Source organism: Nematolebias whitei, chromosome 10 (assembly GCF_014905685.2).
Source record: "Nematolebias whitei isolate Nwh7 chromosome 10, NemWhi1, whole genome shotgun sequence".
In the NCBI taxonomy this organism is placed as follows: Eukaryota; Metazoa; Chordata; class Actinopteri; order Cyprinodontiformes; family Rivulidae; genus Nematolebias; species Nematolebias whitei.
In genome coordinates this window covers 32,575,316-32,591,116 of record NC_056507.1, presented here as the reverse complement: position 1 = coordinate 32,591,116, position 15,801 = coordinate 32,575,316, and the positions used below count along the sequence as shown (strand labels likewise).

The following is a 15,801-nucleotide window of genomic DNA, read 5'->3' as shown; positions in this document are numbered from 1 at the left end:
TCTGCATTTACAGCCCTTCAATATTCACTAACACCGTCCAAACCTGCAGAGGCAACAGACCGGTTAAACAATTCATATTTCTGACGTCTCTGAAGCAGAAACGAACAGTTTTCTGTTTACAATCAAAGCATGAAGGTGGTGTGCCAACAGTGAAAGACTTTGATTTCTTTTTTTATGTAACATCTTAAAATGTGTGTGGGGTCAAAGGTGTGGACCTTGTAGAAGGCTGTTAAACTCACTTGATAAAGCATCGCGCTCCCTCAAAGGTAAATCCCTCTTCCCATCCAGTGGGTAGGTCTGAGGACAAACAAGCAGCATGTGAGCACAAATAGTTGGGAATGATTGGGTTTTTATATTTATTTATCAAAGAATAACCCTTTGAAAGTCATTCAGCTTAATGACCATTGGTTTTCTGGAGGGGGGGGGGAATCAACCCCCCAACAGAACTGCTTCAAACACTCTTTTTAAATACTTTCTGCTACAATGAACTAGTCGATCTATTAGTTATCTCCGCCTGAAATACAGTAGAAACATCAAATTTAAATTACTTTTTAATTTTTTTTTACATTTTAAGGGTCTTTAGTGTGGAAAACCCATTCCACATTTCAGGTCAGTTTTTAAAACTACAAAATATTTATTTCATGGCAGTTAAAAAAAAAAAAAACATAAAAAAATGCATTTTCCTCCATTAGTCAAAGTCCACGTTTCTTTGTCATTTGCACCATGTGGTGCATGTGGTGGAACGAAATTATGTACACAGGGTCCCAGTTACATCCAACTTAAGTATAAATTGTACAGAAAAACTGTAATAAGATCTAAGATATGAACTAAGAAAAACGCAAAACTAAGAATACACTAAGTACTAGTAGTACAAAAACAATACACCGAACAGCAGCACCAACATGAGTCTGTGTGAGCAGATAAGTACGAATGAACACAGCAACATGAAACAGATCAGCAGCAACATGAAACAGATCAGCAGCAACATGAAACAGATCAGCAGCAACATGAAACAGATCAGCAGCAACATGATGTGATTTTTCACAGTGATTATTCTAATTAAAGATTCATGAGTCTAACAGCCTCAGGGTAGAAGCTGTTCCTCAGTCTAGTGGTTCTATACTGAATGCTCCTCAACCTCCTTCCTGAGGGGAGTGGGGCAAAAAGTGTGTGTGCTGGGTGAGTGGGGTCCTTCATGATGCAGGTGGCCCTCTTCCTGTATCTGGAGGTGTAGATGTCTGTGATGGTGGGGAGACTGACTCCAACAGTCTTCTGTGCAGCCTTCACCACTCTCTGCAAAGCTTTTCTTTCTGCAGCTGTGCAGCCTCCATGCCACACGTTGATGCTGGAGCACAGGATGCTCTCCACTGCACACCTGTAGAAGGAGGTGAGGACTGAACCTCCCAGTCCAGCTCGTCTCAGCCGCCTGAGGAAGTAGAGTCTCTGATGAGCTTTCTTGATCAGGCTGGTGGTGTTGTTGCTCCAGCTGAGGTTGTCAATCAGATGCTCCCCCAAGTACTTGTAGCTGGAGACCACTTCCACCACAGTATCATCTGCAAACTTTACAATGTGACAGCCTGGAAGAGTAGCTGCACAATCTACATGAGCAGTGAACAGGAGAGGGCTCAACACACCTCCCTGAGGGGAGCCAGAGCTGAGGGTTATGGTGGAGGAGGAGAAGTTATGGATCCTCACTAACTGTGGTCTGTTTGTTAAAAAGTCTAGGACCCAGTTACAAATGGAGGGGCTTAGTCCTCGTGTGAATAGTTTGTCCATCAGGGTTTGGGGGATCATGGTGTTGAAGGAAGATGTGAAGTCCACAAAGAGCATACGGACGTAGGAGTCTTGCTCCAGGTGGGTGAGAGCAGTGTGGACCACAGAGGAGACGGTGTTTTCTGTTGATTGGTCCTCATAGTATGCATACTGGTGAGGGTCCTCATTGATGTTGATGGTTGTTTTGATGTGAGTCATGACCAGTTTTTCAAAGCATTTAGTGACTATCGGGGTGAGAGTCATTCAGACCAGTTACTGTAGAGCTCTTTGGGACTGGGATGATGGTGGCAGTCTTCAGTCAGGTGGGAACTGTTGCCAGGGTGGGGGAGGAAAGATGTCGGCCAGTACTTTGCAGAGCTGAACGACACATTCTTTCAGCAACTTCCCGGGGATGCTGTTTGGGCCAGTTGCTTTGTGAGGATTAGTACGACCAAAAAGGACTTTTGGGCTTTTTTTTTTATTTTTTTATTCCAGTTCAAGATATTTTGGGCTGTGTGACACATGTGAGGTGATCTGACAAGGACGGTTTTTTAAAATAATTTTTATTATCCATCCATTCATCCATCATCTTTACCCACTTCTTCCTTTTTCAGGTCACGGGGGTCACTGGTGCCCATATCCATCTGTCACTGTGCGAGAGCCGGGGACACTCTGGACAGGTCTCCAGTCCATCACAGGGACACATCGAGACAAACAACCATTCACTCTCTCACTCACACCTAGAGACAATTTAGTTACCAATCAGCATGTTTTTGCATGCTCATGCATGTTTTTGGTCTGTGGGAGGAAACTGGAGTACCTGGAGAAAACTCACACATGCACGGAGAGAACATGCAAACTCCACCCAGAAAGGCTCTCGGACCAGGATCTGAACCGGGGCAACCTGCTCGCTGAGAGGCAGCAGCTCTATATTTTTTTAGGGATTTTTTTTTTTTTCTTCTAAAACTCTACTCCTGCACAACACCAGTTTCTGTTTTGTTTTTTGTTTTTACTAAACTGGAAAGACTACCTGCTGCTGCAGCACGCTTCATGCACTCCTGACGTCCTGATTTCAGTCAAGTCAACAGGGAGTCAGCCGTGATTCTGCAGCCTACATGCATGTGGAACTGCTTCTATGTACTAAATGTTTGCTTGGGCACCTTGCAAGTGTGTTTTTGCTCTTTCCATCGAACTAAAACAATTTTTGGAGACGAGAACAGAACTCAACGGCAACGTCCAGCCAAGACGTACCTCTTTCAGCTTGTCCCAGTAATATTTTTAAAGACTCTCAAATGTAAAAGCTTAAGCGACATTGAGTGAGCTAATATAAAAATAAAAAGTAAAGACAGATGTAAAATTTAAAACCCGTATCAGAAAGAAATACATTATTTTAAGTTATGGTAATTATGGGATCAAAAAGTGCATTTATAATGGATTTTCTATAGAGTTGATTTTTCCCCCAAGGAACACTAGAGAGTAGTGTCACTGTGACGTACTATTTTTTTTAATCTGACAAATAAATATATATAGAAAAATGATTAGGCTTTGTCAGAAACCATCATGTACGATGAATAAAAACAGACAAAAATAAATGCATGGCTGAATTTTTTCCACGAGACCTTCAAGGTAGGGGTGCACCGATAAATCGGCCCTGATTTCCTTAATTTAGGGAAATCAGCCGATGCATGAGAAACGATTTTTTGTTTTGTTTTAACAATTGTCTGAACTTCATTTATATTTCAGAGCACTACCTCATGGCCAGTTAAAACATGTTAGTATTGTTTCTTGGATGTTGTTTAAGGGCATGTTTTTCAATAAAATAATATTGGAAATTTGAAGGTGCACCTTGTAACTCCTGACAGTGTCGCTTATAAAACTAAATCGTTATCGGCACGTCAGACTTTTTAGAAATCGGTGATCGGCCAGAAAACTGCAATCGGTGCACCCCTATTAAATCTCTGCTGACAGTTCACCACAGGAAAATACACAGGTATGTACTTTACACAAAAAATTAAAATTTAACTACGTAAGCTACTAAGAAATGACTAAGTTTCAATATTCAAAGATAGAAAGTTATATATATATATATATATATATATATATATATATATATATATATATTCAAGTCTGCTGCTTCCATCATAGCAGTTTTTGAACATTTGCAGCTTTTAAGTCACAGAAAATAAAAGGACCATACTTTACTGCCCTGCAAGTTCTAAAATTAAACTATTTCAAGATGTGGGTCGCTGCATATTATTCTTTTCAACATCAAGTTATCTGTCTGTTTTAAGAGTCTACGACAAATGAGAAAAATATAACATGCATTTTAAGATGAAATTCTTGTTTTGTCTCACCAGCTGTGGACAAATAAAACATAACGTCACTAAAAAGCTGCAGTCGAAGGACATTCAGCTGGCTTTCTTGGGGAAAAAAAGTAAAATTATATTAATTACTTATTATAGAATCCTACTAAGTTTCAGTCCTACTTAGTGAGCTCTGGGAAACTAATCTAGTTTTTTTATATTTCAGGCTAAATTTAAACTAGGCACACCACAGGAAGCGCAGGGTCGAGCAATTAGTTTGCCACACCATGATACTTCTTCCTGTGTTGCTTGTTACATAAGAAATATTCAAGTGTTTGTTCTTACGATGACTGATCTAGGAGATAAATCTGCCTCGTACAACACTAGACTCTGACAACAGAGGGCAACACAGCTAATTTGTTTGAAAACTTAAATGAGCAAAACTGTGCTTTGAATGACAAGTTCACAGCAACAGCTGCAATTATTGTGAAATGCTGGCTGAGCTGACAGAGATGAAAGATAACAATGATGTCACAGAGTCAGCTGGTCTACCAAACAACACAATTTCTCTCTTCAAAAATATTTCCCGACCTTGCAGGTTGCGCGCTCGCAGCAAACCTTGCGCGTTTTCCAATTCCCATTCACAAAATCCCAATTTGTTTGAATTCAGAAACCATTTTAACTGGGATGAAGCCGAAAAAGAGTTGTGCTGCCACGTGAGACTTATATTGATTTTTAAAAGAAGTCATACTAAAAAGATGACCTCTGGATATCATAAACTGACACTATAAGAATAAAAAAAAAAAGATATTGGGTACTCCAGTTTCCTCCCATAGACCAAAAACATGCATGTTCGACTGATTGGTAACTCTAATTGTCTCTAAGTGTGAGTGAGAGAGTGAATGGTTGTTTGTCTCATTTGTCTCTATGTGTCCCAGTGATGGACTGGAGACCTGTCCAGGTGTCCCCGGCTCTCCCACAGTGATGGCTGGTATGGACACCAATGACCCCAGTGACCCGAAAAGGAAGAAGTGTGTATAATGGATGGATGATTGAAATTGTGTTTTTTTAAGAGCCAGCCCTGCAGAAGTTATTAAGCCAGCTTTCATTAAAGATCTGTTTAACTTTAACGCATATTTTGTAGAAAATGCCAAATAAAGATATGCACACAAAGAGGCCTTTAAGAGTTCAACCATTCCTGCTTTGATATTGTCTTGTCACTCGCTTTAAACCTGCAAAATGCCCCAAATCATTCTAAAGCACTTCATGATTTCCTTCCAGACTCCTTGAAGTTACTCGTCATTAAATGTTTTTTCCTGCCACACGAACCGTTTTCCAGTGTCTCCTTCAGTAAAACGCACTTGTTCAAAACGCCTTCAGTGCAGACAGTAAACGCAGCTGCAGCTTCAGGTGGTGCAGGTCCTCGGTGACATTGATGATGCTTGCAGGCTGAAGTTTACAGGCGACTGCAGCTGAATATATTACGTCCCTGCACGGAAACAAACTGAACTGAAGCTGAATTGCATGGCGACATTCGCAGCATAATGCGCTGCGGGGGCTAATTTCAGCACGAACCCCGCTGCTTGTTGACAGGAATGCGGCACTCTGGACATTTTGCAGCTAACCTTAGCACAGCCAGCAGCACAGGCGGTGTTTACTACACCAGGGCTGCGCGGCTAGCTCGTTTTAATCAACCGCTGAGCGAATATCGTGCACAAAACGCGACAGAGCCGACCACCACACGGCGAGGAAGTTTATTCACGCCAACACCAAAGCGACTGCTCGACGTCTGTTGTCCGTGAACGCCGTCGAGCTTGTCCAAATTCTCCAGTTACGTTAGCTAGCGTCAACTTCACCGTTTGACCCGCTCCAAGCAGGAGGAGGAGGCTCGCGGGGAAGTGGCACGAGCCCGGGCGGGCAGAGCGGGAGGTGGGCACGAGAGGGGTCACTTTTCACAGCACGAGCGCAGCCAAAATAGACGGCGGGAATGTCAGAGCTCCCGTCGTCGTTCGGCGCGGGGGGAGTCGGGTTTTACAGCAGCAGGGACGACGACACATGACGGCGGCGGACGTGACTGAGACAGGCTGAAGACAGCAACTTGGCAGCTGAGGGACATTTTACCTGGAGTTTGTCTGTGTCCGGTTAGAACTGCCTCCCCGCGCACTGGATGCAGCCAGGTTGTGCTCTTGGCTTCTTCGCTGTTGAGACACAGAGGAGGGGATATTTTAGAAGCGTACACAAAGCTGACTTTGTTCCGAGCTCAGACGACTACACGGACTGAAAGTGCGTCGTTCAGACGGAATATTTACTTGAGGAAGAAGACCCGTCCGTCCCGAGTAACCCCATAACTCCAGGAAGACGGGAGAGCAGAAATCCACTCGGGTTGTAGCTCCGCCGCCATGTCTGGCACTAATGTATGACAGTGGCGCGGCTCCGCTCGCGCAGGCAGCGCGTACACGGAAACCTTGGCAACGGCAGCTGGTGAGAGGAGGCTGGAGCAGCCCCTGGTGTTGACTCACAGGTGAGCTGCTGCCCTTCACACTCACAGGTTTTCATGTGGTTGTTGTCAAATAAACACTACACGTGCTGTGCTATCTTAGCAAAACGTTCAGCTCATTCAAGAGGTGCTATGACTTCTGCTTTTTTTGTCATGTTTATAATTCTGAAACTATTAACCTTCATTTTTATTATTTTCCCCAGAGAAATGCCTTGAAAACTCCTCAGTTGCTGAAGGAATATTTGTGTCTACTTATTATGCTACTTCAAGCCTGTAACTAGCCTTCTGCTACTTTTGTTTGCCCTTTTTCCCGCAGACAGTATATACTACTCACATCTGTGCCTCCCTCCCTGACACCCTGGACCCCCTACAGATCGCATACAGAGCAAACAGGTCTACAGATGATGCTATTGCTTTAGCAGTTCACACCTCCCTCAGCCATCTGGAGAAGGACACCTGTGTGATGCTCTTCAGTGACTACAGCTCACCATTCAACACCATAATCCCCTCCAAGCTGGTTTCCAAGTTCACCACATTGGGCCTGGAGAAGTCCATCTGCTGCTGGATACTGGACTTCCTCACCAACAGACAACAGGCAGTGAGAGTCGGCAGTCAACTCTCCTCCACACTAGTCCTCAGCACCGGTACACCTCAGGGCTGTGTCCTCAGTCCACTCCTGTACTCACTATTTACACATGACTGTACCGCCAAGCACAGCTCTGTATGCTGATGACACCACCATCTTGGGCCTCCTCACCAACAATGACAAGAGTGCCTACAGAAACGAGGTGAAGTCATTGCCCAGCTGGTATCAGGAAAATAACCTCTCTCTAAATGTCAGCAAAACAAAGGAGATGATAGTGGACTTCAGGAAACAGCGTGGAGGCCAGCACTCCACCATCAACATAAACAACGCTGAGGTGGAGCAGGTCAGCAGCTTCAAGTCCATCGGCGTTCACATTACTGAGGATCTGTCCTGGACTTTACAGACAAACACTGTGGTCAAGAAAGCCCAACAAAGACTCTACTTCCTAAGAAGACTAAAGAAGTTTGGTACAAACATCAGCATCCTCACTAACTTTTATAGGTGCACCATTACGAGCCTGCTGACAGGCTGCATCACAGGGTGGTATGAGAACTGCACCAGTCAGAGCCGGAAAGCTCTACAGAGGGTGGTGCAAACAGCAGAGGACATCACTGGTAGCAGTCTCCACACCATCCAGGACATCTGTTGTCTGCATAAAGCACGCAGCATCATTAAGGACCACACCCACCCAGCACGAGGACTCTTCTGTCTAATACCTTCAGGCAGATGATACAAGAGTCTGCCATCACTACAAAAACACCAAAGGACAGTTATTATTCACAAGCTGTCAGATTACTCAACTCTCGATTCATAACTCTGAGCAACTGGCAATAACATTGCACCAAGCCACATCTGTGACAACTAATATGACTAATATTAGTTTGTGACTGCTAATATGTTTATTGTTTATTGCTGCTGCTCTATGTGGCTGTATCTAGGCTGATACTAGGCTGCATCATGTATGATACAATATCTATGTACTTTGTATCTACCTTACCATCATAATTCAACCTCAATGTCTCTACCTGTTCAATAACCTGTCACACAACCTGTGTAGTATATGTTAATTATGTTCAATATGTATCGTGCATTTTAGCTTATATTACTACCTTGAAATACTTATTCATTCAAATTCATCCTACTGCACCGTTATATTCCACCATGTTGTTGTTTACGTCACACACAAAGCAACTGCTTGTTTTGTTGTTTTTCTTAGGTAATCGGACAATGATCCAGAAGATGGAACAAGCTGAACTTTATGTGCCCCTTTTGATTATTTATTTGCGATGTTTCAAATGAATAACAAAATACTTCCCTTACTGTCTAATAGAGCTAAAACAAAAATGAAACTTCCTCAAACAGCCTAACTCTCAAATGCAGCTCGCATTGCCGCACGGCAGCTTACCATCCCTTCTCAAACAACCTAAAACCATTTAGCCGAAGTGGGAGCCTAAATGAAAGCGAGAAGCTGTGTTTATCCTTCTGAAGGAGGTATAAAGTATGTTTTAACGGCATCCAGTTCAGAAAACGAAAGAAAACGAAGAGCAAAAATGATGAACTGAGTTCTCTGGGATGCATCACATGTTTTACTTTGGTAAACCTCTGGTCATAATGTGATACAGCACAGCTGACTTCACAGAAATGGCTTCCTGTTGCACACAAACACATACAAAACTGATTTTTTAGTTTTAGGGAAAACATAAAATAAACACAACTACCTCAATAACTTAATACAAGCAGCCACTTGAAACGATAAATGATGTCACAAATGAGATCCAGGTTCTGCATACGCATGAAGTAACCTTTAACAAACAGCGTTGTACGTGGAGTTCAGATTGTGCAATTTTTTCTTACGTAATAACTTCATGCTAAGTAAAGAGGTGGATTCTCCAGTCAGCGACAAAGACCAGACTTGAGACATGAGACACAATGTAATGAATGGTTACACATTATCAAGCAGCTGTTGGAGAGCTTTGTTCTGGTGCCAGCTCAGGAGTAACCTTATTTCTGTCTGTGCAAAGTGAGAGGAGGGGTCTCCTCTTCAGACTGGAGTCTCCAAGCATCTGTGCAGATCTCTCCCTCGCTGAGATCACAAGTTTTCGCCGCCCTTCAGGCTGAGCAGAGCGCTGTGATGATGAATGGGAGAGATAATTACTTTTTCTAGGATTAAATTGATGTAGCTTTGCTCAGTATGGTTTCAGCTGAGTTTCATTCAACCAGATTCAGTGTAAAGTCAACCCACGTGAGACTCAAACAATCACTGGAGTGCACCTTTAAAGCAACACTGCAAATATTTTAAGTGGGGTTCTGTGAAAAAGTTCTGAATAATTAATATCTTACTTGTTGAAGGTAGAATCAGTTTAATTATAGCCCACCACCAAAGGCAAAAGTGTGATAATGTTTTAGTCCATGTCTGTGTGTGTTCGTTTGCCTACATGTTAGTAAAATATATCACAAACAAGAGGACGAATTTTAATAAAATTCTCAGAAAGTTATGGCAGGATGTAGCTTTATGGCTCATTTACTTTGAGAGTCACTCCATTTCAAGATGGCCACTACTAGTCATCATTAGCCAACACAGGATTTGATATACAGTAGTCCCTCGCTACTTCGCGGTTGTTTTTCGCGGGCTCGCTCTACCACGGTTTTTCAAAACAAGATTGGACATGACACACAATTGGCTGATTGATGGATGAGCCGCACGATTGGCATGACATTTTTATTTAAAATAAATTATTTAGCGCCTCCTGCGCCTGTGTGCAGCCCTTACTGCTGGATAAACTTCCTCCTGCAGCTGAACAGCTGATCAGCTGTTCTCCGTGTAGAGTGGAGAAGTGGGCGTGGCCAAGAACGCCTGCAGCTGTCTGAGAGCAGCAGAGGCAGAGAGAAAAATCATGACATTCTGTGCTCTTTTAGAGTATTTACGTAGAGTTTAGAAACATTGTTCAGAATATTGCAAGAGTGGGGGAAGGGTTTAAAATGCCTTAATACTTATATATATATATTAAAAAAATACTAAAATAAATGACTACTTACTGCTTGTTTCCTACTCCGTGGTTTTTCATCTATCACGGAGCTTCAGCGTACGGATCCCCCGCGATAAACGAGGGACTACTGTAACGTTATATTTACAAATATCAAGCTAAAGTACGATGTGATAGTAGTTGAGAGTAATCCTCAGTGCATATTCTGATAGCTAACACATCTTGCAGCAGCAGATCATGCATAACATTATTTGAAGGTTTGACCAAAACGGCTTCAACTCTGTCGCTAAGATCAGATGATTTTAGATTAAAACTTTGGAATGAAAGGCGGCGGGCAATATGCATTCCTTCAAGGACTGCTTGGCCTTTAATTCTGACTGGATTGATGAACTAATAGCTAGTGCAAAGACCAAAATGGATCACTGTCATCTTAACTAATTATAGTCATTTTATTGTTGTTTAAGCATCTGATGTTTTGTAAACCTTTACACTACCTTCAGTTTTGCATGACATGGATACTCGCATGGATTATGAGACTAATGTATATATAAAGGTTGAATGAATTATGATTATTTTCTGGTGCAAATAGCAGCAGGAGCAGCCAATACTACTGGTAACACCTGGGCCACTTCAAGTTTAAATTTCTACTTTGGTCTCAGTCCCCTTCATACTAGCTGTCAGTTTGGTTAGAAATAAATTCTCATTCTCCAACTGAAGGTTGTTCAAAGTGCTATCCTCAACAGGTAAGATATTAATTATTAATAATCGTTCCACAGTCCTCCCCTTCAAAAGAGCTGAAGTATTCATTTATGTTCTTTTCTGCATTGCCCAGGGATGTGATTATGACATCATGTGTGCTTCTCCTTTTTCAGCGCACAGTATCATTTGACCGGCATGCACAAACCACAAACTAGGACAGCCATTAGGGCCAGTCAAGTCAGCAAACAGGGTTAATGGGCAAATCTGGAAAAGTCATACGACGCCTAATTCATTCAAATGATTGGAATAGGTCTGTAGGATTTTAAACGTTGTGGGGGGAAAAAATCACTACAGGGAGTTGTAGTTCTTCCAGTCAACCCTTGAATCATTAAGCATGCTTCTCTGAATCCCTGTTAGTCACAGCTGACAATAATCCAACCCCTGAACAGCCCACTGCTTCCCACAGAGATGACCTCACTGACTGGACCCACCGCATACATTGAAATGCAGTTTAAATGTTTTCCTTTTCAAGTATACAATTTTTTTCTCATGTGTTATTAAACCGAATAAATAACGTTACATTTGTAAGGAATGAGTAGAGCTCCTTCTGCGTATCTAAACGACGAGACACTCGGACCTTCAGCGTGATTGGTTTACACAGGGACCTCTGCGTTTACATAATGAAATGAGCCCGCCTCCATTCAGCCCTCTCTGCTCCATAAGCCCTTTTATTAATTGCTCTCTGCACATAGCGAGCGCTACAAAAGTCTACTGTAAATACACCAGACACTAAATTATCTGCACATAACAAGAGTGGATGTGTGCAGATTGTAGATGGTAGCGTTTACTCAAAACATCCTGCTGTGTCATCTAATTAATGAGGCATATTTTTATTTCAGATGAAGGGCCACTTAACATTGATCAAGGGCCTAAACTCCACTTAGCTTTTAGCTCATAAATAACCTGACATTGGTGTGCAACATGCAGTGCTTGTTAAAGCTCAACGCTGACATCACAACTTTTGATGTGCGACTCCTCCTGGTTTCATCTTCATGAGTGCACCGTCACCCTGAAGGGTGCTTGTGCTTAAGTAGCGTATTATAGATCGGTTCATTGAAGATTACCTCGAGTGCTGGTATTAAGTGGTGTTTGGAAATCACAATTATATGAGCTCTGTAAAAAAGAAAAGAGAGAGAGCAATTTAAAAGTCGGTGTGATTAAAGGAAGAGAACCATAGAAATCTTGTCTTCCACGTTATTTATTTATATTTTTACCACAGAAGCTGATGCAACTGTTTATGAGAGTGAAGCCACAACATCTGTTGGGGTTTGTAGGATTCAGGATGTCTCAGCGTGCTCTCCTCCCCTGTTGATACAAACATCCTGTGTCTGATGGGAAAGAAAAGCATGTTTTTAGCAGGTCATGACTAGTGTCTTCTCCGGGCAGTGAGGTTATGTGAACGACACTGAAAAAGGCTTTGGGTTAGGAATTACTCTTTAGCATTAATAGTAGGGCTCTCCAACAAAGTGGTGGCCCAAACTCCAAATGTTATGTTTGACTGAATGTCCAAACTGAAGCCTAACTCTTCTTCTTCCCCAAAAAACAAAAAAAAACTAAACATAATACCATATTTTTTGGACTATAAGGCGCATTAAGCGAAACCAAACAGTGAGATAAGTCAAACTTTATTCAACTCATTCACAGTAACTCTCAACATTGTTCAGTTGCAACACATAAAACACAAAACGGTCACTTTTTCACTTCCACAAATCCATCAAATTCTTCATCTTCAGTGTCTGGGTTTAACCAGAATTAATACACAAGGCGCACCGGATTATACGGCTCACTGTCGATTTTTGAGAAAAATTCAAGGATTTTAAGTGCGCCTTATAGTACGAAAAATATATGTTCTTAAAACTACTTTCACTAAAATCTGTACAAGTAAAGAAGTAGAATTTCTTAAAATAATGCCTCTTTCTTCTTGCCTTTAGTGCTAGAGTTTTAAACAAACATCATCTCATGCTGAGAAATGACAGAGCTATAGCCATTTTGGTCAAACCTTGGATTACGTCATGTGCTGTCCCATGACTGTCAGCTACTACCACATCAAATCTGTGCTCAGCGTGCGTGAAATTGACGGACCTGCCATTATTTTTGTGCTCCTTCAGATCACTTTGAATGGGATTGACTCAAAACATTAATCAGTTGTAGATGTCGATTCTTTTCTAAAGGTTTCATAAAAATCTAGTAGTTCATGACATATTTTGCTAACCAACAGACAACTGACCAGGCAGGCACAGACGCGGGTAAAAACGTAATAAAATAAAAAGACATCTAAGCTTTATCCTAGTACCTCTGTGTAATCTTAGGTCTTAAAAGGGCATGTGAACAAAGTTCACCCCGTTCACTTCTGCTGGAGTAACCTTTAAAGTACAAAGTAAACCTTTCAGAATAAAGGTGCAAAAGTGTGACATCACAACAAAACATGTATTTATGCATGAACATCTGCTCTGCTCGAAGCTATTTTTGGCCTGCAGTTTTTAAAATTCAAGGTCGTGCAGACACCGAGACAATCACAACGATTCTGATGATCAAAGTGTCTTTCCTGCCTCACTAAGTTTCTTAATAGCCCGAGATAAAAGCTTGGTTTGTTAATGCACGCCTTTACTTTCTGGGGTAATTTCTCGAGCCGTCACAGTTGAGCCTGAGCTTTTAACTCAGACAAAAGAAGTTATTGTGCAATCCTGAATTTCTACATAAAATTAGTCATTCCTTTTGTCTACTTCCTCGTGTTGATTCTTGTGTGTGTGTGTGATTAATCTTACAGCTGTACTTTTGATGCTTTTTTCAATGTCCTTTGCAGAATTCTCCCAAAACTTGAACTTTCCATGTTTATTTTTATATTATCAGTGCAAGAATACCGCATGTTGGCGTTTTTTAGTTTGTTCCTTTGTATTAATACATAGAACAAATAGTTTACAATATGCTAATTTACAACAAAAGTAAGCTCAGGGAACTATACAAAACAACAAATGAGTAATTCTGTTGTAGAACTGCGCCGCTCGGGGTGGCTGCATGTTGGAGCAGCTCTGTTCATTCTGAGTTATTGCTTTTGAACATTTTAATTCCTCTTTTTTCCTGGTTGTAAATCACTTTTTTCAGATGATTATTTCCTCTGGTATCGGATGCTGTGCAGCTGGAAGGATTTTTACGGAAAACTTTTTACTTTTGAGCATTTGTTGTGATGCGTAACCATGGTAACAAGGTGTTTTTTTAAACAACCAGGAGCAGCTGATTCATTTTTCAAAAGCTCAATAATATTTCAGCTACAGCCCCAAATACCAAATGAGTTGAAAAGGAGGCACCGTGGAGGAATTCCCATCAACCTGGTGGCGATGCTCGAGTACCTGACCACTGAGATCCTGGAGCTGGTCGGAAACTCGGCTCTGACAACGGGAAAACCGGGATCATACCCTGGCACCTTCAGCTGTCTGTCCATGGCGACGAGGAGCTTGGCAGACTGCTGGGAGGAGTGACCATCGCTCAGGGAGGAATTCTGCCCAGCATTCAGGCAGTCCTGCTGCCCAGGAGGACCGAGAGGCCCGCCGGATCTGACAGCAAGCTGGATCCAGGTGGACGGATCAGTATCTGTAGCCAGATTCTTCGGATTTGCTGAAGGAGATCCTTCCTGCTCACAGCTATCAGCATCTAACAACTCTTGAATGAAACTAGGATGATGAGCTACGACAACACTTAATTTCCCATTGGGATTAATAAAATATTTCTGAATTTGAATTGAAAATAAAACAAAAACAAATCATAAATACAACTCAGATTCAGTTTCAAATTCAAGTATAGTCAGTTCATTCCTGTTATAATATATTCACATATAGTACATGTACATCATAAAAGTTGTCTAAGAAAGCAACCAGGCATCAGTATTTTATTTTATTTTATTGCAATCCTCTATCTTGAGCAGCATGAAGATGACAGTGGGGGGGGGGGGGGGGGGCTTTTAAAAGGAAGAAACCTGCACAACCAGGCTTGAGATGGCAGCCCTCCTCAGCCAGCTGGGGTTTGAGAGGACAGGAAGGAGACACAGCAGAACTGTAGTTTCAACAAGAAGACAATCAAGTGTTAATGACAGCAGTAACAATGTATAGGGAGAGTTAAGACAACATAAAGTAAGGGAATGTGGTCAGTATGTCCATAATTATATTGTGAAGGAGAGCTCATATTTCTCCAGTTTTAGCTTCTCTCCATTGGCTTCTTGTCAAATTCAGAATATAAGTCATTACTTCTAACCTACAAAGCTCTCAACAACCTAGCTCCATGTTATATTACATATCTTACAGTTCCATATTTTCCTAACAGAGCACTTGGCTCTCAGACTTCAGGTTTACTTGTGGTTTCTAGAGTTTCCAAAAGCAGAATGGGAGGAAGATCTTTCAGTTATCAGGCTCCTCTCTTGTGGAACCAACTTCCAGTTTCTGTCCATGAGGCTGACACATTATCTAGTTTTAAGACTGGGCCTAAGACTTTCCTTTTTGATAAATCCTATAGTTAGGGTTGGCTTGGGTTTCCTGAGCTATCCCTTAGTTATGCTGCTATAGGCTTAGACTGCTGGAGGACAAACTGACCACATTTCCTCACTCTGCTGCTGTCTTTACTTGCTCTACTAATACCTGTTCATATTTGTAATTACAGTCTCTATCTTGACGTGTTTTTTGCCTTTCCTCCTATAGAAAGTATACACAACCTGCCATGTGCTTGTCTCTCCTTCCTGTCCTCTCAAACCCAGCCAGTCGAAGCAGATGTTCGCTCGTCCTGAGCCTGGTTCTGCTGGAGGTTTCTTCCTTAAAAGGGAGTTTTTTTCCTTTCCACTGTTGCCATTGTGCTTGCTCAGGATGGAAGACCAAGAAAGTGAAGATTCAACACAATCTGCTGCTTCCTTAGATAATGTTACTAATTGAATATATA

At 41.9% G+C, this 15,801-nt stretch overlaps 1 protein-coding gene across 1 annotated transcript in view; it reads right to left on the bottom strand.

The window, feature by feature from the left end:
• Positions 1–6,463, bottom strand: part of plekha5 (pleckstrin homology domain containing, family A member 5) — a 121,142-nt gene extending 114,679 nt beyond the window's left edge. The window contains exons 1-3 of the mRNA XM_037683614.1: positions 6,365–6,463; positions 6,177–6,253; positions 240–297 (exon numbers count right to left, since the gene is read on the bottom strand). Of these exons, the coding sequence (XP_037539542.1) occupies positions 240–297; positions 6,177–6,253; positions 6,365–6,456 (227 nt within the window). The 5' untranslated portion in view covers positions 6,457–6,463. The remainder of the gene's footprint in view (positions 1–239; positions 298–6,176; positions 6,254–6,364) is intronic.
• Between the last annotated feature and the right edge of the window lie 9,338 nt (positions 6,464–15,801).